General features: G+C 40.0%; 1 protein-coding gene across 2 annotated transcripts in view; it reads right to left on the bottom strand.

Moving 5' to 3' along the window:
- Positions 1 to 25,495, bottom strand: part of CDK14 (cyclin dependent kinase 14) — a 546,170-nt gene that overhangs the window by 112,618 nt on the left and 408,057 nt on the right. For both annotated transcript variants that reach the window (XM_021689620.1, XM_021689621.1), the window contains one exon: positions 10,736 to 10,784. In XM_021689620.1, the coding sequence (XP_021545295.1) occupies positions 10,736 to 10,784 (49 nt within the window). The remainder of the gene's footprint in view (positions 1 to 10,735; positions 10,785 to 25,495) is intronic.

Below are 25,495 nucleotides of genomic sequence, written 5' to 3'. Positions count from 1 at the left end.
CACACACACACACACACACACTCTCTCCCTCCCTCACACACACACACATGCACACACACACTCTCTCTCTCCCTCCCTCACACACACACATGCACACACACACTCTCTCATACACACACACACACACAGCTGGTGTTTATTGCTTTAGTCACTAAAGGATTTAGCTGGACAAACATCACAAAGATGATGACTGATTTAATTGAATTTATGATCAAATGTTTTCCATTGCAAGAAGAGTGGGAAATCACTCATGGAGCAATTTGAATAATTTAAGGGAAGTTCTCCATTTGGCACTATGTTTGTACATCAAGTCTTGAGGGATTAAACACAGCTGAGGCCTAGCAGAGAATTCACATACAGATACACAAGATATGCTATGTAACAAGGCAACAAGGGCCGGAAAATTGATCCCTTTGTGTTGATGTTTCTACTTACTTATATCTCGTTGATAGTCTGAGTAAGGACATCCACACACATATATACTATGAGACTTCAACTGTAAATTGTCACTAGATTCTTTTGAGATCCCCAAAATGTCCAAATGATCTAAACATGCTCTTTTAGGTAAGACAAAAGAGAATTGATTGGGGGGCTGTATGTGTGTCTGTTTATGGCATTTTAAGGTATCTTTGTTTTTGTTGTTAAAGACATAATGAAATCTATTGTTAAAGTCACTCCCATGATGAATATAACAAGGTAACATGGGACTTGTGCTTTAGGGTATAGACTTGGCTCAATGTCTGAAAGAGAAAGGCCAAGTTACCTTTGTCCCCAGTGATGACAGAGGTAGCAAACTAAGGCCATGCTCCCGGCCTTCATTCATTGTGTTTCTAGGGATAAGTCATTTACCTGCCCCGTTTAAAAGCCCCCAAACAGCAAGAGTAACTACTTTTGGTCTCACCACTGAAAGCCCTGGATCGAGTGCACACCTAGGCCTGGCACAGCTGGTTTGGTCTGACCCATCAGTTCCTGTACGAAGAGCCTGACAGCAAAGGTCTAACAGATGCTTTGAACGTGGTAACAGTGTCTGTGGGTTTCTTTCAATCTAATTAGGAAAACCGTCTAGTAGATGTGTTTCAAGACTTAGGATAAATCAGTTTTACATTAATTATGTATAATGCTATTTGTTAACACATCACTCTTAGGAAGGAGCTGCTGGGAATGAAGGAATCTTATTTCTACATCAGAAGTATTTTTAAAAAATGATCTCGTGACCGAACAGTTCAGCGTGTGCTCCCAGAAAGGTGTAGCCCAGAAGATGTCTGGGGACCCTGTATAACAGTGGGATTCATGTTCAAGACCGTTGCTTATTGGGAACTGAATGAAATGCCCTGCCAGGCAGGGAAGTACAGGGTGGGCTGAAAAACAGGAGGGAGGTAAGCTAAGCTGGCCAATGGTGCCCCATCATTTACACCCATACTTTATCCAATCCTCACGCCAAGGGTCTTAAAGACTGAGAAACTGGGGCTCAGGTTGATTAGTGAGCTTCCTGAACATTATGCCGTTGAGTAGCTGATCTAGGATTGGAACTTGGCCCCTGTGATATGCCGACTTCAGGCATTTTCTTGCCATCTGTGCCAATTGAGCTTTTGCAGCCTTCCTTCTTCATCTCTAATCTTTCTTGGTTCACGTCAACAGTATTTACTGGCTGTGCATTCTTACAAGGCCAGTAGGACCACCGTCTACACAGCAGATACTGGATGCACACATCAACATAAAGAGTCTATTAGCTGTATCTTCACAATGGGTGGAAGTTACACTCAGTTTTATAGAAAAGAGTCTCCCCATATGACAAGGGGGACCCTTGTCCAATCCTAATTTTCATGATAATCAACCAAAGGAAAGAATGGAGTGGGTGACAGTGGACACAGAAGATGACATTGTTAAAATCATCTCTTTTTCCAGTGACTTCTTATGTTCACCTTAATTTTGAGGCTGACAGTTCACTAAGTTCACATTTTCTTAATCAAAAGAAAAGGATAAAAATAAGTGTTGAGTTTTTTTCATATCCAGTTTTTTTTTAAATAAATAAAGTACAGTAAAAACTGCATTTCTGTTTATGTTTCACTTTCTAAATTGTGGTAATTTCCAATGTTCTGAGGCTGAATAATTAACATACGTACCCACAGGGGTCCATGGAGGCTTATTTAGAAAAATGGAGCCCTCTCAATAGCATCTCATATGGGGCGAAGAAGAAGCTGAGCCTTTATGATATTTTCTGAGTAGAGTTAGGGTAGATCAAGGGGGCCGGGAACAACAGCAGAGAGGTGAATTCTTGAGGGAGTTCAAAAAGGGGAGAGAGCTGTGTGTCTAACCCCGAGCAGTTCCCAACAGAAAAGAGCGAGCGAGAACACGAGAAGGAGAAAGGAAGAGAGGCGCTTGCAACCGGCAGCCCCCCTCAGGAGGGAACAGCATGGCTTCTCGAGGGGAGGGAGGGAAGGCATGTCTGCTTGATGTTCTTTGATACTTCCAATAGTTCCTCTGCAGATTTATTACACTTACCAGGTCCTCCAGAGCTATTATCTTCTCAGTGTTTACAAATAAAAGACAGGGGTGAGAAGCACAAATCTAAAGGAAGATCTCTGGACACTTGAGCGCAAAATGCCAAGAGCTCAGAGGCATGGGGTTTCCACAGCATCAGACATCCACGCCTCTCCCACACAGGTTGGCACTTACAATAAGTGAAGAGTTTGCATGTTCATCTACAGCTGTGCTGCCCAATATGTAGCTATGTACGGCTCTTCACATTTAAACTAACTCTTAAATTAAGTTTAAAATAAACTTTAAAATTCAGTTCCTAAGTCACACTGGCCGCACGGCAGGTGCTCAGCGGCCGTAGGGGGCTTAGTGGCTCCTGCATTGGGCAGGGCAGATAGAAAAGGTTTTCATCAACGAAGAAGGTTCCACTGGACAGCACTCATCTAGAGGGGAAAGAAAACTTGTTCCAAGTTTCAGTTATCTCAGAGGCTATGAACTTTCTGGAGAACAATCCCTTTTTCCCTCTATGGGGGGGTGGGGGTGGGGTGGAAAATTATTTCTTCCTCATACATAATTTTGAGGATACCAGTGGGAACCAGGCAACGCGGAACCGCCAGAGTCAGAGGCCTGTGCTTGTCACCAGATGGGTCAGAGATCAGACGAACCAGACTGTGTCTGACCTGGCGACAGCTGGGACGGCCCCCTCTACTCTGCCTTACCCCATGACTCATCGCTGAATAGGAAACCCCAGTACCCACTTGTGGAAAAGCAGAACAGCCCCCAAGATGTCCACTCACTAATCCCTGAAGCCTGTGAATGTGTTATTTTCTGTGGCAAAAGTGCAGACATAATTAAGGCTGCAGACCTTAAAAGAGAGAGATTAACCTGGATTATGCAGGTAAGCCTTTGGAAGCAGAGGCAGAAGAGAGGGGGTGGGAGGGGAAGTGAGAGGGCTCTGAGGTAGTGAGAAAGACCCCTTTCACTGAGGCTGGTTCGAAGGAGGAGGGGGCAGCGTGATGAGGAAACAGGTGGCCTTTGCTGGGTGAGACTCCCTGCTGACAACTGCTAAAGAAAAGGAGGCTCAGGCCCGTGACCACAGGGGACTGAATTCTGCTGACAGCCTGAATGAGCCTGGAAACAGATTTTCCTCAGAGCCTCCAGATAGGGCCCAGCCCAACCGATACTCGACTTCGGCCTCGGGAGGCCCAGAGCAAAGAAACCAGCTGGGCCCACCGAGACTCCAGCTCGACAGAACTCAGACACCACTGCTGTGGTGTTTCACACCAAGACACTTGTGGTGATTTCTTATGGCAGCCACAGAACACAAACAGCCCACTGCATATTTTGGAGTGGCAGAAGAACTTCCTCAGCTCTCGTACCCTTCTAGAATCTGTTTTGGGAAACAGCGCGAGAAAGCCTAATTCTCTCTGTCGTGCGGCTTTCACAGAATCAGGCAGCCCAGCTGCTGCTGGAAGCTCTGTGCCACTTCAGAAGCATGGCTGGATTTTATTCCTTAATGAGCTGGATGGCAGGAGGAAGGTATTAACTGCACCAGAAGGGTGTACTCTGGGATGAGGAATCCAACACATAATCCAAAAGGATGAAAAACAATGGCTGTTGCCAGCTCCCGAGCCTGGCACGTACTGCCAATTAGTAAGAGAGAAGATGGATATTTTCTGTCTATCAGAAGGGAAACAAACAAACAAACAAAAACTACCTCGTGCTCAGCAGATAACCAACAGCACGGGGTTTGCCCTTGGCCATCACCAGGGGTTGTTATTAATAGCAAACTCTTTGCTACCGCAAGAAACATATGGACAAGAAATCTGGCAATGGCACAGAATGACAGAGGGTAATTTCCTGGGGGAAGTGGAGCTGTGTGGGACAGGGTACAGATCTCACTAGCAGGGTCTGGACGGGCGGCCGGAGGCCTGTCATCTCTAGCACTTAGACTGTTGCAAACCGGCCCCGGGGGAAGCCCGAGTTGATGTGTGTGGTCCGCCTGCTGCAAACACTTTCCCCAGGACAGAAGTCAGGTTTCTACTCCATCCCAGCTCTCCTGCTGCTAAAAACCTAGACTGGGAATAAATGACATCATTTTCCAGAAATGATCTCCCCAACCAGGGTTGTAGTGAGAATGAAACAAAATCAGATACTGATCCACTTGAATACTGGGGCTTTAAAATTGGTATTTCTCGGGCGCCTGGGTGGCTCAGATGGTTAAGCGTCTGCCTTCGGCTCAGGTCATGATCCCAGGGTCCTGGGATCGAGTCCCACATCGGGCTCCCTGCTAGGCAGGGAGCCTGCTTCTCCCTCTGCTTCTGCCTCTCTCTCTCTCTCTCTCTGACTCTTATGAATAAATAAATAAAACATTTAAAAAAAAAATTAAAAAAAAATAAAATAAAATAAAATAAAATTGGTATTTCTCTCCTAAGATTCACTTTGGCGGCTACATTCCGAATTGTAATTTTCAATAACACTGATCATTTGACCTCAATGAACATGTTTTTTTTTTTTTAAGTTATAAAATAGAGATGATAGTATGTGTCCTGACTACTTCCCAAGATTGTTAAAAAAAAAAAAAAGACATGAGGATGTGATAACATATACGAAAGCAAATTCTACATTGCAAAAGGCTGCCCAAGTGTTCATCACCACAGCGACCCCGTCACAGCTCTGACTACAGGTCAAGGAGGGTACGTGAGACCTCTGACGAGGTATGTTTCATCTGTTATCACATCTACACCACCGCCACTATTAGTAGCCAGGTCTGGGCCTCCGGCAAATTTGCCAACTTTCCCTTGGCTAGCTTTCTCTGTGTCCTCCTGGTAGCTGCCCTGACCCATACCTTTGGACAGCCCTTGATGCTGTCTGTCTTCCCTGAGGCTCCCACCAGAGCCTGGACCTCCTCCTTCCCCTCTGAAACATCCAGTCTGCAATATTCTAGAAGAACTGCTCTCTGGGAGGTAGCAAGCGGTTTAACAGACTGAGTAAACATCACACCTCCATGATGCTTTCAGGACCTGAACTAGTGATTCATTTCTGTGAAAATGAATGTCTCCAGCGATTTCTCTGAACTGCAACTTTGGGGCCTCCAAACACACCACGTGTGGGTGTCTGAGATCAGGACAGAGACCTGCTTGAATCTGACTAACCAAGTGTTGACAACTATTTCCAAGGGTGTCATAAGGAATTGCACCCCAGGTAGCCTCCTGATGCTGGGCTCACATCCACAAGCTGGGCAGCGGACGACTGCAGCTCCAGCTCACCCTGGAGTGAAGAGAATGGAATTCCAAAATGTCTGCTTCAGAGCCTGTCATCCCAATAAACCCAAGCCTAAAAAAGTGCATTGATGATGTACAGAATAATTTCTTTGAAAATACTGTGAGAAGAAATCTCCGGGCAATAAATAAATTAAAACTGTTACTTTGAAGTAAATAGAATTATAACAAAAATGATCAACAATGGAAAACAAAATGTGGAAGTGGAGGATGTTAAGACTCTAGCTCAACTGTGCCTCCCAGTGCCAACAGCCGATCTTACATTCCTCTCACATTTCTACACTAGTTCAGAAGATGAAAGCCCTAACTTACTGTGCAGTATATTATTATTTTAGAAAATCTCAGATCAACTTAGAACAATAAGGCAGAGTAGAAAAACGGGACCTTTCGGTTTCATGAGCAGGCACTGATTTAAATCTTAATGGAACGCAATCAGATAGGATAACAAGAAAAATAGGGAATCAGCAGCATAAATATATAGAGTGAAGTGTATGTTATTCCTTTAAAAATCATTATGTTTTATGCACATGCACCACAACTATCCAGCAGGTCATCTTTAAAATACGTTTGGAAGTTAATCATTGAATTCGAGAACGTATTCAAGGAAAGTGCAAGAACGCAAAGTTAGAAAACACTTTTAAAACTTCTGAATTAGGGTTTGGGACTGCTGGTACATTCAAATATATACAGGTGAATGTCTTCTTCTCTACTCTTGCATTTCCACTAAAGTAGCTTCGTCACAATGTCTCTGTATTTACTACATATTTTAAAGAAGCGATGTTTTCAGTTCTTAGGAGAAATTCAGTCAGATTTACCCCACCAGAAGGATTATAAACTGAATCAGAGCACGTGGATGGAGAAAGCAGGGCAAGGCTGGCCTCCACCTCTTCAAGTCTGTGGACATGCACTGCTTTATCAGCCACAAGTTGTGTTTTCCAAATCTGTCCTCTGTGACTTTGTGGTTTACCCTGGGTTCTCTTTTTGCTCCTTTCAACCCACCACCCACCCCTCCAAATTGTTCAGCTGTTAAAAAGTTCCAAAGCAAGCAGATGTGTTCCTGGAATCCTACTCTTAACATTGCCAGAGAGCGTATACTAAGGGTGCCTCTCTAGCCAAAATAATAAAAGATCTTTTAAATGGCTGAAATTCTTGGCTGATTGCATATACATGCCAATGTCAGACAACTATAAACAGAGATTTGGAAGAAAAATAGAGTCTTTACAACTCCAATGAAATAAAATGGAATGTTTTTGAAGGCGGTCAGAAAACAGTACATGTATTTATAAAATTAAGATGTGTCTCCCTTTAATCCAAAATCCCCTTTAAGCAGGAAGAGTGCACACAAATCATGCATGTCCAGCATAAGGGAATAAAAGGACTTTCTTTTTTTTATTAATATATATTTATCATTCCCAATCCTATAATTAAGATTTCTTCTTTATATTGTCTTTTTGAGTTTAGATATCTGCTGGATCCTTTGATATTTTCCTCCTATCACCGCTTAGTTTCCCCAGAATACTAAAAAATCCTTCAAAGGTTAAAATTATGCCCATGGTTGCTGGTATAAATGAAGTCAGGAGGGAATTGTATTGGTGTTACCTAGGGCAGACTCGGCCCCCCCAATAAACTGGCTCACTTGTTACAGCTGTTCAAAGAGACTTGAGGATTCACTTCTCAAGAAATTCTGGCTCTTTTAGGTAGGTTAATGCACCAACTAGCTTTAATAGCTGAGTCAATACGTATTTTTTAAAGATATTGCTACTTAATTTGGAACAGTGACTTACTTTTTAGTAACCTACCTATCTTACATCAACCCATCAAAACTGAATTCAAATCAGTTCTTGCAAATTAGTTCACTTTATTTTGAACCTATTACTTCTGTACAAGAGAATTTACCAATTGCTCTAGTTTCGTAATTGCGCTTGTAGACAAGCAAATGAGTTAGCAGTGATGGAGAAAGCCGGCACTGGCTTAATAATATTTAAATGCAGTTCTCCTGAACCTAAACCACACTCCAAAGTGAGAGATGTTGAAACGTCAATGGCTGCAAAGTCACAAGTCCATTTGGAGGAAGAATCAATAATATAATTAATGTCTCTGAATTCTCAGTTTTCTCTAAATTTCACTGGGTTCTAGTAGGCTAGAGGTTATGGCTTGGCTCTAAGGATTCAGTACATAACACTGGGGTGCCAGAAAGTAGTATTTGTATAATATTTTTAGTGATATTTTATTACTTAGTGTTTTCTGAGATAAATCCTTTAAGGCAACAAAAAAAACAAGACTTACGGGAACTTAAAAATAGCATGGTTCTGAACAAGTTATGTTTCTAACTTGAAAATCTTACCTCAAGCTCAGCTTTTAATATTTTTCCTAAAATGCTTTAAAAGTAATCTAATGGTAGAACCCAGTTTATTAGATGCTTTTGAATTAATTCTAGTTTTTTTTTAAAAGCATATGTAATGTTACAGATTAAAAGAAAGACATTAACTACAATTCTACCAGTTCATTAAAAAGATTTTACATGAAAAAAAAAAAGACTTTACATGAAAATGTTAAGATTTCCTTCAACCTACTTTGGTTTTGGTAGAAAAATTATAAATCCTACGTTCATAGAAAATGCAAATAATAAGGGCACCTGGGTGGCTCAGTCGTTAAGCGTCTGCCTTTGGCTCAGGTCATGATCCCAGGGTCCTGGGATTGAGCCCAGTATCAGGCTCCCTGCTCGGTGGGAAGCCTGCTTCTCCCTCTCCCACTCCCCCTGCTTGTGTTCCCTCTCCCGCTGTGTCTCTGACAAATAAATAAAATCTTTTAAAAAATGCAAGTAATAAATATCCTCAACATTACATCTTAAAGAGAAAACTCTGTTCTCATTTTGCAAAAAATCATATTCTGAAGAATTCTTATTTGCCCTCAAAAGTAAAAGCGTATTTACTGACTACCCAGCATCTTTTAAGAAAAATTTGGAGATTGCACACAATGCACATAGTTTTTAAAATTTCTAAAACCCAGTTTTTAAAATTTCTAAAACCCAAAACCAGAGGATTGCATGTCCTGATTTTCATCAATGAAATGAACTACTCACTCTTGTTGTAACATGATCAATACCTCTCAGAGCAAAGTAGGCATCAGGTCTTAGGTGGTCAGAATGAAGTGAAGTAATGCAAAGCTTGAATACTCTTTCAATTTTCTTTTCTTTTAGAAGGACATGAGATAACCTCGTTTCCCTGGGGTAGAGTACTGTACCTGGGTAGAAGCACCTTCTCCACGAGGCATCCCACTTGTCACTGTGGAATGGTTGAACGAGAAGGGCCATTCATTCATCTGGGCACGTGCTTGAGAGCTTGTGGAGTCGGGTGGTGCTGAATACAAGCTACAAAAGCGAACGGCTACAGCGGGTCAGCCGTCTAAGAAGTGGGGTCACGGCCACAAGAGGACAGTGGACGAAATATCATTCAGCATCATCTACATACACCCATCTCCCATTTTTTGTAGACTCTTCTAAGTGGATAAGGATTGCCATTTATCTTCCTGGGCAATTTGGAGGTCATTCTAGCTCTGCCCCTCCGAAGGAAGGAAATGGCTATTCTCCACAAATGCTCTGTGTAGATTTGCCAGATATTCCTGTGACTGCAAAGATGGGTTAGAAATTCAATTGCTTTATAAAGAATTGTTTCATAAGATGGTTACCTGGTTGGACAAAACTTTTTGAGCAACTATGAGAGAATGTGTTTGATCATTTAATTAAGGTAGGAACTGTCTACTGTATACAGTGCCTGGTGTATGAAAGCACTTAATTAAAATGTTAGACCGCTGATCAGCCGAGGGAGGGGAGGGGAAGGGTACAAGAGCGGAGGAACACACACAGAATGTTCCCAGCAGAGGGCATGCCTCCCAGAGGAGACTCTAGATACTGAGAGCTGATTCTTCAAATGGCAAAACGCAAAGCCTTGTGTTAGACAAAAATAATTATCCCAGTGCTCTTCTAAGGATGAACTTAATCAAAATAAACTGCCAAATCTTCCAAATAAACCACCGCAGAGTATGCACTCATTCCATGAGTTCCTCACAATAAGCTGTCCACTGGATCTACTGACAATATTTTTATTATAAAAAGGTTTTTTCTTATTTTTTATTTTTATAATTGATGGCATCTAAAATTAAACATGTCATAACAGTAAAAACTGAGGCAAGAACACTAAATTCCCCATAGACAAAACTCTGTTATGACAAATTAAATTTTTTTTAAATCAAAGCAGTTCCAGTTACCTTTTTCCCAGCATCATGCTGGTAATATGATCTCCACAACTAATGAGAGTGACTCAATCACTCTGCTTTCCAACTTTCAATGATTTATTAACAGGTTGGCTTGCAATAAAAGACCTCTGAATAACTTGAGAAACACAGATCTTCAGATTTCATCAAATTTCGAAACCAATAAATGAAACTATTTCAATGAGATCAGATGAGAGAACAGAAATTAAATAAATAGATCACATACATTTCAAGTGATACATGTACTTAGCTTTCCAACAAGACTTAGTGGAACAACAGATAAACTGAAAAAATCTGAAAGATCAATTTTATCTAGCTCCGAGTTTGTCACTTGCATTATTTAGATCAGAATCAGTCATTACATTGTACTTAGATGCTATTTTGCTGTTGCGAAAATATTTCTTGGAATTTAGTTATGAGAAGATTAAGCACAATGAATTTTAGGAATTAGGATTCTGAAGCAACGCCACGTTGCTGTAGGAACCCAAACTCATATATAACAGCATCAGCTTAGGCTGATCACGGTGGCTGGCACGCAGTTAGGGCTTAACGACTATTTAATGGTTAAATGAATGGATGGATGGATACTTGGACAGGCAAATAAAAAATGTCAAGACAAACTTATCTGGAGAGTTTTAAGAACTGAGAGAGAGATTGAGAGAGAAGAGAAAGAGAGAGCAAGGACAAACTGTATAAAGACTTACTTATTCCATGCTTGCCTAAGGTTTTTAGAGCTGTACAGGGTAAAGCGTTCTGAAATAAAAGAGAAAAATGATAAACAATCTTTGTTTCAAATGTATACATTACAAGTATGTTTAAAAAAAAACAACCCTCAACTTTTAAAAAGGTAGTGTTTGACTTAGCCATAGTTATGCCAGTTATGGGAAGTCTTCACCTTCAGATCGGGCAGTTACAAAGAATAAATAGGAAGATCTTAACATTTTAAATAATGAAGCCTTGTTTTCTTTTGTTATGGTGATTTATTTCATAAGCCGGTTTCCCAGTAATTATTTCTTAGAATAACTAAGTTTTAATTGGGTCGAAAAAAGAAACACAAATTCCAAGCCTCCAAATTGTAAGTATGTTGAAGAACGTTGACACATCAGTGAAGTGAGAGTTGTTGCTTCCACTGTGAAGACATCTCTGATCCAATACAGTAATGCTGGTTCTCCTTTCTTACACTATTTGGTATTTACATTTTCTTTCTTACATCTATTTGGTTTGGCTCAAAGCCAAACTACCAAAGTCCTATAATGTATATTTACATTTTTCACTGAATCATCATTATTATATTTTAAAAATTAAGATGTTTATTTTACCAAGTTAAACAATAAAGCAGCACAGAACAGATATTAATAATCTCCTCTCCTGCTCCCTATTTTTGACTCCTGAAGATACAGCAATTGTTAATGGCTTGGGTATGTCTCTTTCCACATATTTCTTTATGTTTATAAATGCAAACCCATTCATATATACACATACAGATACTGTTTTAATTTTTAAAAATGGATTGTACCATGAACAGTCTCTGAAATTTTTTTAATATATAGCAGATAGTCCTTCAAAGCAAGAAAACAGATGTAGCAATTGTTTTAAAGCTGTATAATATTCCATAGAATAGAAGTATCATAGGTATTTGACTATTCTCCTACTGGTGACAACGGAGGTAGTTTCCACTTCCTTTCCCCTTAAAAACAGTGCTTCAATACATATCCTCACACATCTATCTCTGTATACTAATGCTTTCATTTCTATTGGATAGATTTCTCCATATAGAACTGCTTGGTAAATGGTATGCACATTTTACATTTTAATAGATGCTGTCAGATTACTTTTCATTTTCCAGCAATGAAAAAATAATGTCTCTTTATATTATACATCCCTGGAATGCAAGGACAGTTTAACATATGCAAATTAATAAATGTAATATGCCACATTAATAGAATAAAAAACAAAAGTCACATGATTATCTCAATAGATGCAGAAAAAGCATTTGACAAAATTCAACATCATTTGTAATAAAAACCCTTAACAAACTGGGTATAGAAGGAATGTACCCAACACAGGAAAGGGTATATATAACAAACCCACAGCTGATATCATACTCAATTATGAAAGGCAGAAGGCTTTTCCTCTAATGTCAGGAACAAGACAAGGATGCCCACTCTCAGCATTCCTATTCAACACGCTACTAAAAGTCTGAGCCTGAGCAATCAGGGGAAAAAAAAAGAAGAAAGAAAGAAAAAGAAATAAAAGGCATCTGAATTGGAAAGGAAGAGGTAAAACTGTCTCTGTTTGCAGATGACATGATTTTATATACAGAGTATCTTAAAGACTCCACCAAAATACTGTTAGCGCTAATAAATTCAGTCCAGCTGCAGAATACAAAATCAATATACATAAGTCAGTTGTGTTTCTGTATGTTAACATTGAATTATGTGAAAAACAAACAAAGGAAAAATTCCATTTATAAAGCATCAGAAATAATGAAATGCCTAAGAATAAATTTAACCAAGGAGATAAAAGATCTGTACACTGAAAATTATTAAGACACTGACGAAAGAAATTGAAGACACAAATAAATGGAAAAGAATCCTGTGTTCATGGATTGGAAGAATTAATATGGTAAAATGTTCATACTACCCAACATCATCTATAGATCTAATACAATCCCTGTTGAGATTTCAATGGCAACTTCTGTATTTATAGAAGAACAAAACAATCCTAAAATGTGTATGGAACCACAAAAGACCCTGAATAGCCAAAGTAATCTTGAGAAAGAAGAGCAAAGCTACAGGCATTACACTTCCTGATTTCAAACTATCTTACAAAGCTATAGCAACCAGAACAGTATGGTACTAGCATAAAAACAAACACATAGACTAACAGAACATAATGGAAAGCCCAGAATTAAACTCATGCATGCATGATCAACTAATGTTTGATAAGGGAGCCAAAATACTCAATGGAGGAAAGATAATCTCTTCGATAAATGGTACTGGGAAAACTGAATATTCACACGCAAAAGAATGAAACTGGAACCCTATTTTAAATCATGCACAAAAATTAACTCAAAAAAGATAAAGACTTAAATGTAAGACCTGAAAGCACAGACAAAAACAGAGGGAAAAAGCTTTTGACACTGGTCTTGGCAATGATTTTATGGATACAACACGCAAAGCACAAGCAATAAAAACAACAAATAAACAAGTGAGACCACAACAAACTAAAAGCTTCTGCACAGCAAAAGAAACCATCAACAAAATGAAAAGGCAACCTATGGAATGGGAGAAAAATATTTGCAAACCACATATCTGATAAGAGGTTAATATCCAAAATACATAAAGAACTCCTATAACTTAGTAGCAAAAAATCACATAATCTGAGAAGTGGTCACAGGACCTGAATAGACATTCTCCCAAGGAAGATTTGCAACTGGCCAACAAGTACATGAAAAGGTGCTCAACGTCACTAATTGTCAGGGAAAGGCAAATCAAAACCACAGTGAGATGTCACCTCACACCTGTCAGAATGGCTGGCATTGAAAAGACGAGCTAACAAATGCTGGCAAGAATGTGGAGAAAGGGGGGTGTTTATACACTGTTGGTGGGAATGTAAACTGGTGCAGCCACCATAGAAGACAGTAGGAAGGTTCCTCAAAACATTAAAAATACAACTACCATATGATCCAGCAATTCCATATCAGGGTATTTAATTTCTGAAGGAAATTAAACCACTAACTTGAAGAGATTTCTGCACCCTTATGTTCACCGCAACATTACTTACAAGATGTGGGAGCAACCCAAGTGTCTACTGATGGATGAAAAAAATGTAGTGTATACATGCAAAGGATAGTATTCAGCCGTAAAAAATAAGGAAATCCTGATATTTGCAACAACATGGAGGGAACTTGAGGGCATTATGCTAAGTGAAATAAGTCAAAGAAAGATAAATACTGTATGATCTCACTTAAATATACAATCTAAAAAACGCTGAACTCATAAGAGCAGAGAATAGATTGGTGGTTGCCAGAGGCAGAGGGTGGGGAGGTAGAGAAATGGATGAAAAGCAATCCAAGGATATAAATTTCCAGTTATAAAATGGATAAATTCTGGAGATGTAATGTAAAGCATAGAGATTTTAGTTAACAATATTGCACTGTGTATCTGAAAGTTGCTAATAAGAGAGTAGATCTTAAAAGTTTTCACCACAGACACACAAAAATTATAACTATGTGATGTGATGGATCTGTTAACTAAACTTACTGTGGTATAAATAGAGACATATATTAAATCACTATGTTGTACCCCTTAAACTTATACAACGTTATATGTCAATTCTATCCCAATAAAGGTGGGCAAAAAAGAGTGTTCTAGAAAAGTAAAACAAGGAGATATAATGTAGACTGACCAGTATGAGAGAGACACTTTAGATTAAGTGATGAGGGAAGGTGAGTTTCCAACAAAACAGTCAATCAATAAAATAAAGTTCCCATTGGAAATCTGGTTGGAGTTTCATTAAAATATCTACCTATCTGTAAAGAATGACAGAAAATCTTTGTACATAACAATATGGTGTGTCTTCCATTCAGAAAGGATTTGTGTGTATGTCCTCCAATAAAATTAAATGGCATCTTTTTCATATTGATCTTGATTCTTTTTAAAAATTTAATACTTAAAGGCTTAATTTTGCTTAATATTGGTTGGTGTCTTTTTTCAATGTTGTCTGCTTTTAATGACAAGCTTTTAAAGGAGAGAATCTAAATGATTGATACTGCTTTTGTTACGGTATATTTCCTGTGGAAGAATACCATTAGATAAGAACAAAAAGAAATTTAAGAACCTGCTCAACTTCCTATTTCTAAACACAGTTTATCCAAACAGAATGACTGGAAATACTGTGCAATGATTCATTGGTTCAACTACTATTTATTGAGCAACTACTGTGTGCCAAGTGTCCTTCTCAGGGGCTGAGGCTATAGAAGGGAATCACACAAAAACCCTTCATGCAGGGAGAGAGCTCACATTCTCATGGGGATGTGCAAGGCTGGAGTGAGCCTGAAGGACAGGGTGGCTGGAGTAGACAGACAGCCCAGGAGAGAGAAGTGGAGGCTGAGACAGAGAAGGGGCACAAGGGCAGAAGACCAGCTCACACGGAGCCCCTATATCCTGTAACACACCATCCAGACATTTTTTTAAGGACCACTCTGCCCTCTGTTTCGAGAATACACTCTCGGAAGCAAGGACGGAAGCAGGGAGACCAAGAAAAGTTTTTTACAACTGTACGGGAGGGAGATGATATACTTTGGGCTCTAGAAACAGTGTCTGTAGTGAAAAGGGGTCAGTCAGTCTGCAGCTTGCTAAAAGGCAGAGCAATAGATTTATTGATGGATTGGATATAGGGTATGACAGAAAGGTAGGCATTAAGATGACAAACAGAGGATTTACTGATCTCTAATTTCCAAGTTCCAAAGATTGAGAATTTCATATTCAACTCAACTGTTACCCCCAAGAACACATGAATCTTTCCAGGATGATTCAGAAAGTACTGAAGATTTTCATGGAGTTTCAGAGTCATCATTCAAGCTGGGATAATTGTTAAAATATTTAAGGACCTGCCGGGCATGGGCTCTGACCAATCAGTGCAGAAACTAGTCATTATGCTCTAATGACGTGGTCTGCCAAAGATCAGGCCCGGTTCCAAACAGCCACTGTTCTAAACCTACAGGTCAAAGTGCTCACCAACAATTAGGAATTAAAAGTCTCAAAAGAACATCTGATGTCTGAGTTTAGTCTCTACTAGACTGCATTATAAAGTCACAGTGTAATTCAGGCATAGAGCACAAATTTAAAGGCATATTCTAGGTTTGAGGATTAGCTGACAAAGGGGGGAGAAATGGGAAGAACAGTTCTTTTTATAAAGGTCTTTAAAAAAATTATTATTATCTTAAGTCTGGTATTAAAAAAGCAAGAGACATTTTAAAAATTAATTACATCAAATGTTCTTGTAAAACAAATTTGATCTCTTTAACTTTGTACTCCCCACAAAGCAATTTTAATAATTTGTTATGATTTCAGGAGGAACAAGAATTCCATTACAGATAAAATTAATACAATCTTGCATTTACAAGTAAATTATTATTCTTGGCAATTAATGACTGCACATAAATATTAGTTCTAAGAATTGCCTCTATTTAGAGTTTGACAGGATATGCTAATAGAATTTTTTTTCTAGAAACACAGTATGTCAGATTTAGCCTGTGCATAAAAGAGCCCAAATTGAAATGCGCCATATGTAAGTAGAAAAAATAAGGAAGAATGAAGAATGAGGTCTTCCTATGTTTACCTTCCACCCCTATTCACGTAAACTCTGAATTCTTTTAGCAAATGTTACCTGGGCACCTACCGGGATGCCAGGAGCTGCACTGGACACGTAGAAACAGGTAAAAGTCCCGATTATAGTTCAGTGGCACAGAAATGTAAATACAGAATTACAAATACAGAGTGAAGGGTACTGCAGTGTGGCTATGGACACCTTTCCTCAGGAACCCAGAGGCAGAGCCACTAAGTGCATCTCTTTCTTTTCCAAATGAAGACAGGATAAACTCAAATATCTGCTGCTAGCCCCAGTAAAACACAGGTGCTGCTCTCTTGTATCCAGCATCTTTCAGATCTTAACTGCCAAAGTACACAATTTCAAATGGAGGAGGCTCTACCTTTTTTTTGGCCAGGAACATGCATCACATTTATGACTCCATGAAAAAATTATATTTTAAAAAACGATTTGCATTACAAATAAAAGTGATGTTCCATTAGAACAAACACAATGTAATTAGGCACATAAGTTTGAAAAACAAAAAGGTGCTGGAATCCAGGGCTCAGAACCAGTAACAGGTATCTTTAATAAAATATTCAAGGGCCTATGAATAATTTTATCAGATTATTCAAGTTATTTGCATATGAGTGTTCTAGACTGTTCTGCTTTAGTTAAGTTTACTCTGTCAGTGACTACTTTAATGTCAGCTCTTTCCAATTATGTTTAAACTGGAAGTTTAGAATGTTGTGATGTAAGGCACTGGCTAAACTCCGAGCATAACTGAGGAGTGCAATTAATTTAAACCTGCAGGCTGGTTTTCACCTTCTCTTATTGCAGGGACATAGCAGAGGATGATCACACGCAGAGGGAGGCCAGGGAGGACGGCTCTCACGGAAGAAATCACTTGCTATGCCACGTGCTGGGGGGGGGGTGGCGGGGCGGAGCGGAGACAGAGAACTGGAAAGGTTTTCCCTCAGACCGCCATGCGTCTGTGCTGCGGGTCGTTGAAATTCCACGGGAAAACAAGTGGAGAACAATGGTATGCATTCCAGTTTCCCAGCTTAAAAGAGCTCAACTGCAATGGCTTGAGGCGTTAGGAAGACTTTAACCCACATCAAGAGAAAACCTAAACTGGAACGTACTCATTTGCTTATAGGTAGGAACTCTGTACACCAGGAAAGTAATTTCAATTTTTATCCCCCTCATTTCCTTCTCGCCAATTTTTTTTGGCTTGTATCTTCCGGGACACTGCTGTGTTTCTAAATTCAATAACAGGAAAACATATGAGTAAACAGTTACATCAATCAACCAGTTAAAAACCCCAAGTATGTTCAAAGAACTTGAGAGGTGAAATCAGGATTTGTAAGCTAACGCTTTTCTTTCTTTTTTTGGGAGGGGTGGCAATAGAGGTGAGATCTTACAAAGTCTAAGACTTTAGTATATCTTTTGTAAACAGGTTTAATATCATCCAACGTAAATAATATCATGGAACAAGTATTTCATAAGTCAATATAAAAATGAGCATGTTCAAGATGCCACAGGAAATGTTAGATGTGCTTGATAATTAACTCCTCTCAACAATATATTCAAATATTCACAATTTAAAAATTTTAGGATTATTTTATATTTTAACAAATCCATTTACTCTTTCTTACTGAGCTTGTAAGAAAGTAGTAATAATTTCAGCAAAGAGCCGTGGCCATCCTATCACCTGGCAGAGGTGGTGAACCTGAGGCCTTTCTCAGGATTGTTTCAGGGAAGCCAAAAGGCGCTGGTCCTTTAGAAGGTGAACAACGAACACACTTATGAATTATGCTGGTGAGATTTCAAACAATCACTTTTATTACTTGTTCATGTAACGTAAAATATCCTTAAATCCTTTAGGATAGGAGGCATGAGTATTCATTCATTCTCATTTATTCTACAAGTATTTATCGGGTGCCTACTGTTTGCCAGGCCCTGTTCTAGGCACTGTGGATCTACAGCAGTGCACAAAACATACATGGTCATAAGCAGCCTACAATAAATCATGGGACCAATACTAACGGGTCTTCAATAGAAGAAAACTATATTGACAAGTATGCGCAAGAATTTTCATGCAAACTTCACTTTCTCCTATTAGGAAAGCCACGCCAGTGGTAAACATTTCAGTTGATAGTCTGATCGAGACAGAAAAGCTGGATTTAAACCATCTATAATTTTTACAACAGAAGTAGAGCAGAATTCCTGTACAGAAGAGGAGAGTTTACCCCAGATGGAGAGGGTCAAACTTGTTCCAAAATATGGGGATGTTAGATATCTCAACTCCAAAAAAGCAGAGCGACCTAAACAGGCATTTTAGAAATAATACGTATGTTCGCACAACTGCAATTCACAGCTTTAAGACACTTGATAGCCCCAAAATACATAATGACTGTGATTTGGCACAGCTTGAATGTTATCAGCGAGAGGCTCTGACATGACACATTAATGCTGAACAGAACTGCACTGCCCTGACGCTGTCACCCAGATGGCTACCTCAAAATGCTCAGCGGCCACCTTCAGACATGCAAGCAGGAGACTGAAGCACCCTGACCTACCCTGGATGCAGCAAATCATCTTTTAATTCCCAGCAGTGGGCGTTTTAAAATGAGTAATCTCGGAGCAACTTCTAGAAACAAACGTTCTACTATTTCATTAAATATTTTTACTTCTGATGGCTTGGCTTTTCGGACATGCATACAACTGTGGCTTCGTGAGTGCACAGTCCCTAACGAGGTCTTCAAACTATCCAACCTAAAAGTCATGGAACGCTCCTCTTTCCCATGAGATGTTTTTCTCTAGGAAAGTTTAATCACAGGTATTCTTGCAAGTCTAAAGTGTACTGTTCACAAATCATAACATATCTTTACAGTACCCAGAAAAGAAAGGAGAAAAAGATTTTTGTGTCTCACTTTCCATGTGTCCCCACCCATCCCTCCATCTAGACCCCCCTAAGGGAGAAAGAGATCAGGAAGGGGGCGCTCAGTACCTTCACAGGCACTGTGAGCAATCAGGGAGTCTAACCACTTCATTTTACAGGAGTAAACTGAGGTTCGAAAGGTTGAGTCATCTGAGGCCACGATGCAGGCTAGTGGGACAGGCTGAACAAGAACTCTGCTCCCAGTCTACTGTTCCTTACCAAAGAGCTGGGATACCCAAGCCTCCTAATTGATATTTAGCAAACATTTTCTGTATATTAGTTTGCAAATATGCACTCACTTTAGTCCTCATGACAACACTATGGGAGACGGGCTACAGTCATCTCCATCTTACACATAGAGAAACTAAGATCGTGAGACACTGGGCACCTTGTCCGTGTCACACAGCTCACATGTGGTAGAGCTGGGATTTGAACCCAGCCAGTCTGGAGGTGGAGTCCATGCTCTTCGCCACTACACCAGGAGACCCCTCTGTGGCTCCGTTGGAAGAGACTTGAAGTTTGACCTCAACAATGCACAAAGCCAGCAGCAACACAACAGATCACAAAGCTCCTTTAACCAGCAATATAAAACATGCACGCTTCCAACGAGATGACATTCTGGAAAAGGCAAAACCACAGAGACAGTAAAAAGATCGGTGGATGCCAGGGTTAGGGAGGAGGAAGGGAGGAGCGGGCAGAGCACACAGGATTTCTCAGGGCTGTGAAATTATTCTGTATGATACTGTAATAGTGAATACATGTCATTATACATTTGTCCACATCCAAGAAGGTACCATGTTTACCAGGACTAAACTCTAATGTAAACTATGAACTCTGGGTTATAATGATGTGTCAATGTAGGTTTAGCAATTATGAAAGATGTCCCACTCTCGTGGGGCATGTTGATACCAGGGAGGCTAGGACTGTGTGCACACACAGGGTGGGTATGTGCAATCTCTATACCTTCTGCTCAGTTTTGCTTTTAGAGCTAAAAGTGCTCTAAAAAATAGTCTTAAAAAAACATGCACACAAGCCACACTCTCCCCACTCCCAATGCACTTTCCACAGGCTGTCAGTGCCTTAACCTTTTGTCTAGGAGAACAATCTGTCTTGTGTTCATAGGAAATGCCAGACCATGTCTTCCCAGTTCTAGTAACCTTGGACATAATTAAAAAAAAAAAAAATCTTTGGGTGCCTCAGTTGTCCTATATCACAGATGGGAATAATAGCAGTACCTACCTCATAGAGTTACCGTGAGTGTTCAATAAGGAAAGGCACCTCAAGAGCTGATAAGAGTGTCACAGTAAACGTTCAATACCTGCTAGCTATTACTACTACTATCACAACTATCACTGATATGCTGGAAAAACGGACCATCTTGTAATGGTAAAGTTATACATCTATGAGGCAGACATACTGTACATTGAAAGCAGTATCACTCTAGGGAGAGTAAATACTCAAGCTAAAGTGCCCTTCTGACGCAATAAAGAAATGACAAAAAAATCACAGACACTTCCATACTCTTCTAACTCCTCATATGTAAGTCGGTGATTTTAATGTACTCGTGGAGAGCAAGGATTAGCCTTGAGAGAAGAGCAATTGTCCTTTTGAATAATCAAGAGATTATTAGTTGGATTTACAAAGCTGGCTGTGGGGGTGAAAGCATCCATGTAGCTACACAGTTATGTCCTTTCTTAATAATTTCCACTGCCAACATTATTGTCTGTTAGCTCCAAAGATGTTCTGACAGTGCGGTATCAAGGACAAGCGTAAGTGAAGGAACTTTCATCAGATCTTAAAACTGAGCCAATTGATAGTAGTCAGTTTATCATGTCTTACTTGAATATTTGGGAGTAAAATATTCCTTGCATCAAAAATAAACCAATATTTTTCCTTTCACCTCATACTAGCAAAGGAGTTATTATTCCATAGTCATGTGTATTTGTCTTGCATGATCCCTATGATAATGGCCCAAAGAAGTGTTTTAAATCAACATGATTTTAAACAAATCAAGGCTGTGAGATTCACTTATTTTAGCCAGGAGTAGCTGATAAGCCTAGAAGTCATAAACTCTAACATGGGAGATTTAGATTATTATTCAGCAAATATTTCTTCTCACCTCTCTCCCCACCCTCCCTTCTCTGCCCCATGGATATGATATTTGGCGTCAACGATGGATGTCAGTGGTACTGACACAGTGCGGGTCTGAAATGCGTCTGTGGCATTGTGCTCTTCCTGTCTCTTGTCACAGGAAGAGCATTATTTCGTAGCTGCCGTTCCAAGGAGGATGCGAGATGTGTGGTAAGACCAGAACCCTTTCCATAGGCTGTCAGTGCCTTAACCTTTGGTCTAGGAGAACAATCTGTCTTGTGTTCGTAAGAAATGCCAGACCATGTCTTCCTAGTTCTAGTAACCTTGGACATAATTAAAAAAAAAAAAAAAACAAAACCTTTGGGTGCCTCAGTTGTCCTATATCACCTTGAAGGTGAACCCTGCAGAACCCAGACAAGATCAGCTGCAACCCAGCTCACCACACAGGCTCGAGCAATTAACAGATACTTGTCTGGGTTTGGCCTGACTTTGGGGTGGTTTGTTTCAAGCCCTATCACGGAGGAACTGACTGCTCCATGTGGTTCTGGCCCAGTGCTACCTTGTAGGGAGTTCCTCACGGATCTTCAGCTACATCCATCTTCCTGCCTACCTGCCCTCTTAGGAGGACCTCCTGAGGTAATTTACATGAAAGCATCTGGCAAACAGTCAAAAACTATACAACGCAAACAGCATCACCAACCAACTAGCACTTCAATTTTCAGTCATTATTCTGTGTTTCTAAGAATTTTCAAATGCTGAAAATTGTACACAAATTCTCAGATTATAAGCACTATTCTCTGGGTGCCTATAAAGTCCCAGGGACAGAGAAGAGAAAATCCCACCTTCATCCTATCCTTGGTTCAATCACTTAGTCATGAATCTCTCACAGTGGTGTGGAATTACTGCTCAGGATGGTTAATTGTGCAAAGCTTAAGCCTGTGGGGGTCCCACTCCTTCCCTGGGGACACAGTTAACTACTCAAGGTACTGGGGTCAAGACCCAACTTGAACGCAGGAATCAACTTGTCTTGTTTTAGATCTAAACTTCCAATTCCCAGTCTCCCTTCCTAAGATCTTGATTTTTAAAGTTTTTGGAAATATGTTTGAAAGTTCAGGGTCAGGAGACATGGAGAACCTTTTGCAATGCACAGATTTCTAGTTATACATTTGCTGGCACTTACTGTGTGCAGGATATATAAAACATCATGTTATAAGTGAAAGAAAGCAATAACAACTGTATGGCTGGATTATGGTACTGTGAATGGTATATAACAACTCAAGCATGCCATTTTTAAAGAGTTGATGATTCTTTCAGTACCTTGAAAGTTATCCATGTCTTTGTTTGATTCTGTTCTCACTCTTAGGCTGAATTTCTGATTCTTTTCTTAGACATGATTTTAACCAAATCACATGCACTGGACAGTATACAAGTACTTTAGTTCTTTTCTGGGGGGGGTGGGGGCAGTAGGATTATTGAAGAGACGGGGAAATTTTTATTTGGTGACTGGCATGCCATATCAACCTTGGTGAAATGAGGTGTAGATAATGCCCCAACTGAATTTTTACAAAATTCCAAGAGTGAAGAGTAATGAGACCAGCCTACTTAGGATTTTGTTCTGTTTTGATTAAGTTTGCAGTCAGAAGAACTTCATTTTTCCTTAAAATTGTAATCTTACTACATTTTCTCTGGCATTTTCTAGACACTGCTAGTCTCCGTCATTACTGATGCCCTCTAGTGAAAGTACATGGGAAATTCTTCAAGCAGATACAGAGAAAATCAGTACAGAGGCCCCACTTTGCAATGCAATGGGTTTCTGCAATTCATAAAGATATTCCCTCCCATAGGTCTGCCTACTGGGGAGGAACAGAATTATTATTTTACGGTGTTGAGTGATTATCAAACTTTTTGGCTGTTTTTTTTTTTTAAAGATTTTATTAATTTATTTAGAGTGCACACAGTGGGGGAGGGGCAGAGGGAGACAGAATCTCAAGCTCTGCGCTGAGCGTGGAGCTGGACGAGGGGCTCGATCTCACGATCCAGCTGAAATTAAGAGTCGGATGCTTAACTAACTAAGCCACCCAGGCGCCCCTATTTTTATTTTATTTTATAGCACTGGCCACTTCTATGACTTATTTCATATCAGATCCTTGGTCAGCTCTATCCCCCAAGTCTATGGCATCTCTAACTAGTGTGACAATAATTTCCCCCAAGTCCAGACTTGCCATTATAGACCCTTTTCAACGCAGAGCTGTAGACAGAAACTCCCAGTCAAGAAGACTTCACACTTGAGGTGAAAGCCTCTTTCCATCTCTGCCATTGGTCCATGACTTTTTGTAGCCAGCGGGTCCTTCTGAAAACATAAAACATCAATTTCCTTCCTTGATCAAACACCTTCCCTGCTCAATGATTCTTCTCGAATTTCAAATAAAATCCTAACTGCTCACACCTTGGCCTTCCAGAACCCACCCCTCTGAATCACCTGCGGCTCTTTGTGGTCACACTATTCCAGCCACACCGCCCTGTAATCTGTCTCCTGTCTCTCCTTGAGCACATAAGCTCCACGTGGAAAGAGGTTTGTCTGCTTTACTCACGACTGTGTCTTCAGCACCTACAATGCTGCCTGGTACCTAGTGGAGCCCTCAGTGAGAATCCGAGCCATTAGAGTATGTGAATCACGTTACTGCGGACTGAATGTGGCCTCTCCATGTTGGCATGCTCTCTCCTGCTCGCAGCTCCCAGCATGACCGCCTCAATCAGAGAGTGCGAAAGTGAAGGCACTGTGCCCTTCCTCTTACATTTAACCTTTGCTAAAGCTTCCTCTGCTCTGTAAAGTTCACCTCATTCATAAATTTACTGATTAACTGGCTTTTTCACTATCTGACCAGAGTGGCATTTATTGATGGGAGGAGGAACCACAGAGTCGGAGAAGGTAGTGGTTGATGGTGGGTGGAAAGAGTCTAAATGTCCCAAGCCTTGGGTCAGGCAGACCCACAGTTTTTAGTAATAAAATCTGAGATAAGAGTGAGATATTTGCAAAATAATTTTTAAAGTCCATTTTTATAATCGTCACATAGTTACACCCTTGTATATCCAGATGTAACCCATGATCATTACAGTTGCTAACAATTAAAAAAAAAAAGACATAAAAAACAATTCTTGAGATAAAGCATAAAGGGCGAGTGGGAAAGGAAATACCAGGCAGAGGACACTATAAATGGTCCAAAATATTATTTTGTAGTTACATGCCCTTAGCAGTTTAAAAGCACTTTTATATCAATTATACAGCTAGCTCAAAATCTTCTTAAAAATAGGTAGAATATAAGTGATTACAAAGCAATAAAGAGAATGTAAAAAATAGATTATCTCATTTAAATTCCACAGGACTTTTTGAGCTGGGTGGAGACATAAGATTCTTCTGGAAGAGCAAGGAAGAGCTCTCTGCACATCCACAAGGGTCCCCTGACTGAAGGTGTGGTCTCTACAAGGCACCATCTTGGCATGAAGATGTCCTCCTTTCAGCCTTCCTGCACTGAATATCCCACACAATTTCTGCTGCTTCCACAGCTTTTCTACCACCTTCTTAATGACCAGGGGAAAAGCCAAGAGTGTGAATCAAGGCTAAGGGTCCAACCTTCCTTAGGGCTGCAAATCATGAAACTGGGTAATTCCCATAATATGTACTAAGGACCACACATCTGAAGGTAAACATCTACAGGGGGCATTTTGGAGCTCACAATTTATTGGAAGCACGGGGTTAAAGGGGTGGAGGGGGTACTAGTATCTGCAAGAAGGTATAGATCTTTTCCAAGATGCTGCAAGGCAGAGCTGAGGAGAGCCTGACAATTCTCCCTCATGCCCCTATGTTTGCAGTTAGGGAAACCCATCTGAAGGCAGGCACAGGCATGGGTGAGAATACGAGGCTAGGGACTGTGAGACCTGGGATTGAGTTTTGGCTCTGCTACATCCTTGAGAGAGCGCCTTTCTTGTCTGTCAAATGGGACAACAGTTTTAGAGCGACAAAGTTATAACAACTCAGGGTTATTCTAAATACCAGTTGAGGTAATATGTTAAAGTGCTTTGTAAATAATAAAATATAACATAAAATGTAAGGTGTTAT

Source organism: Neomonachus schauinslandi, chromosome 12 (genome assembly GCF_002201575.2).
Source record: "Neomonachus schauinslandi chromosome 12, ASM220157v2, whole genome shotgun sequence".
Classification (NCBI taxonomy): Eukaryota; Metazoa; Chordata; class Mammalia; order Carnivora; family Phocidae; genus Neomonachus; species Neomonachus schauinslandi.
Note: the sequence above shows the minus strand (reverse complement) of the source record. Positions and strands in the feature narration are given on the sequence as shown.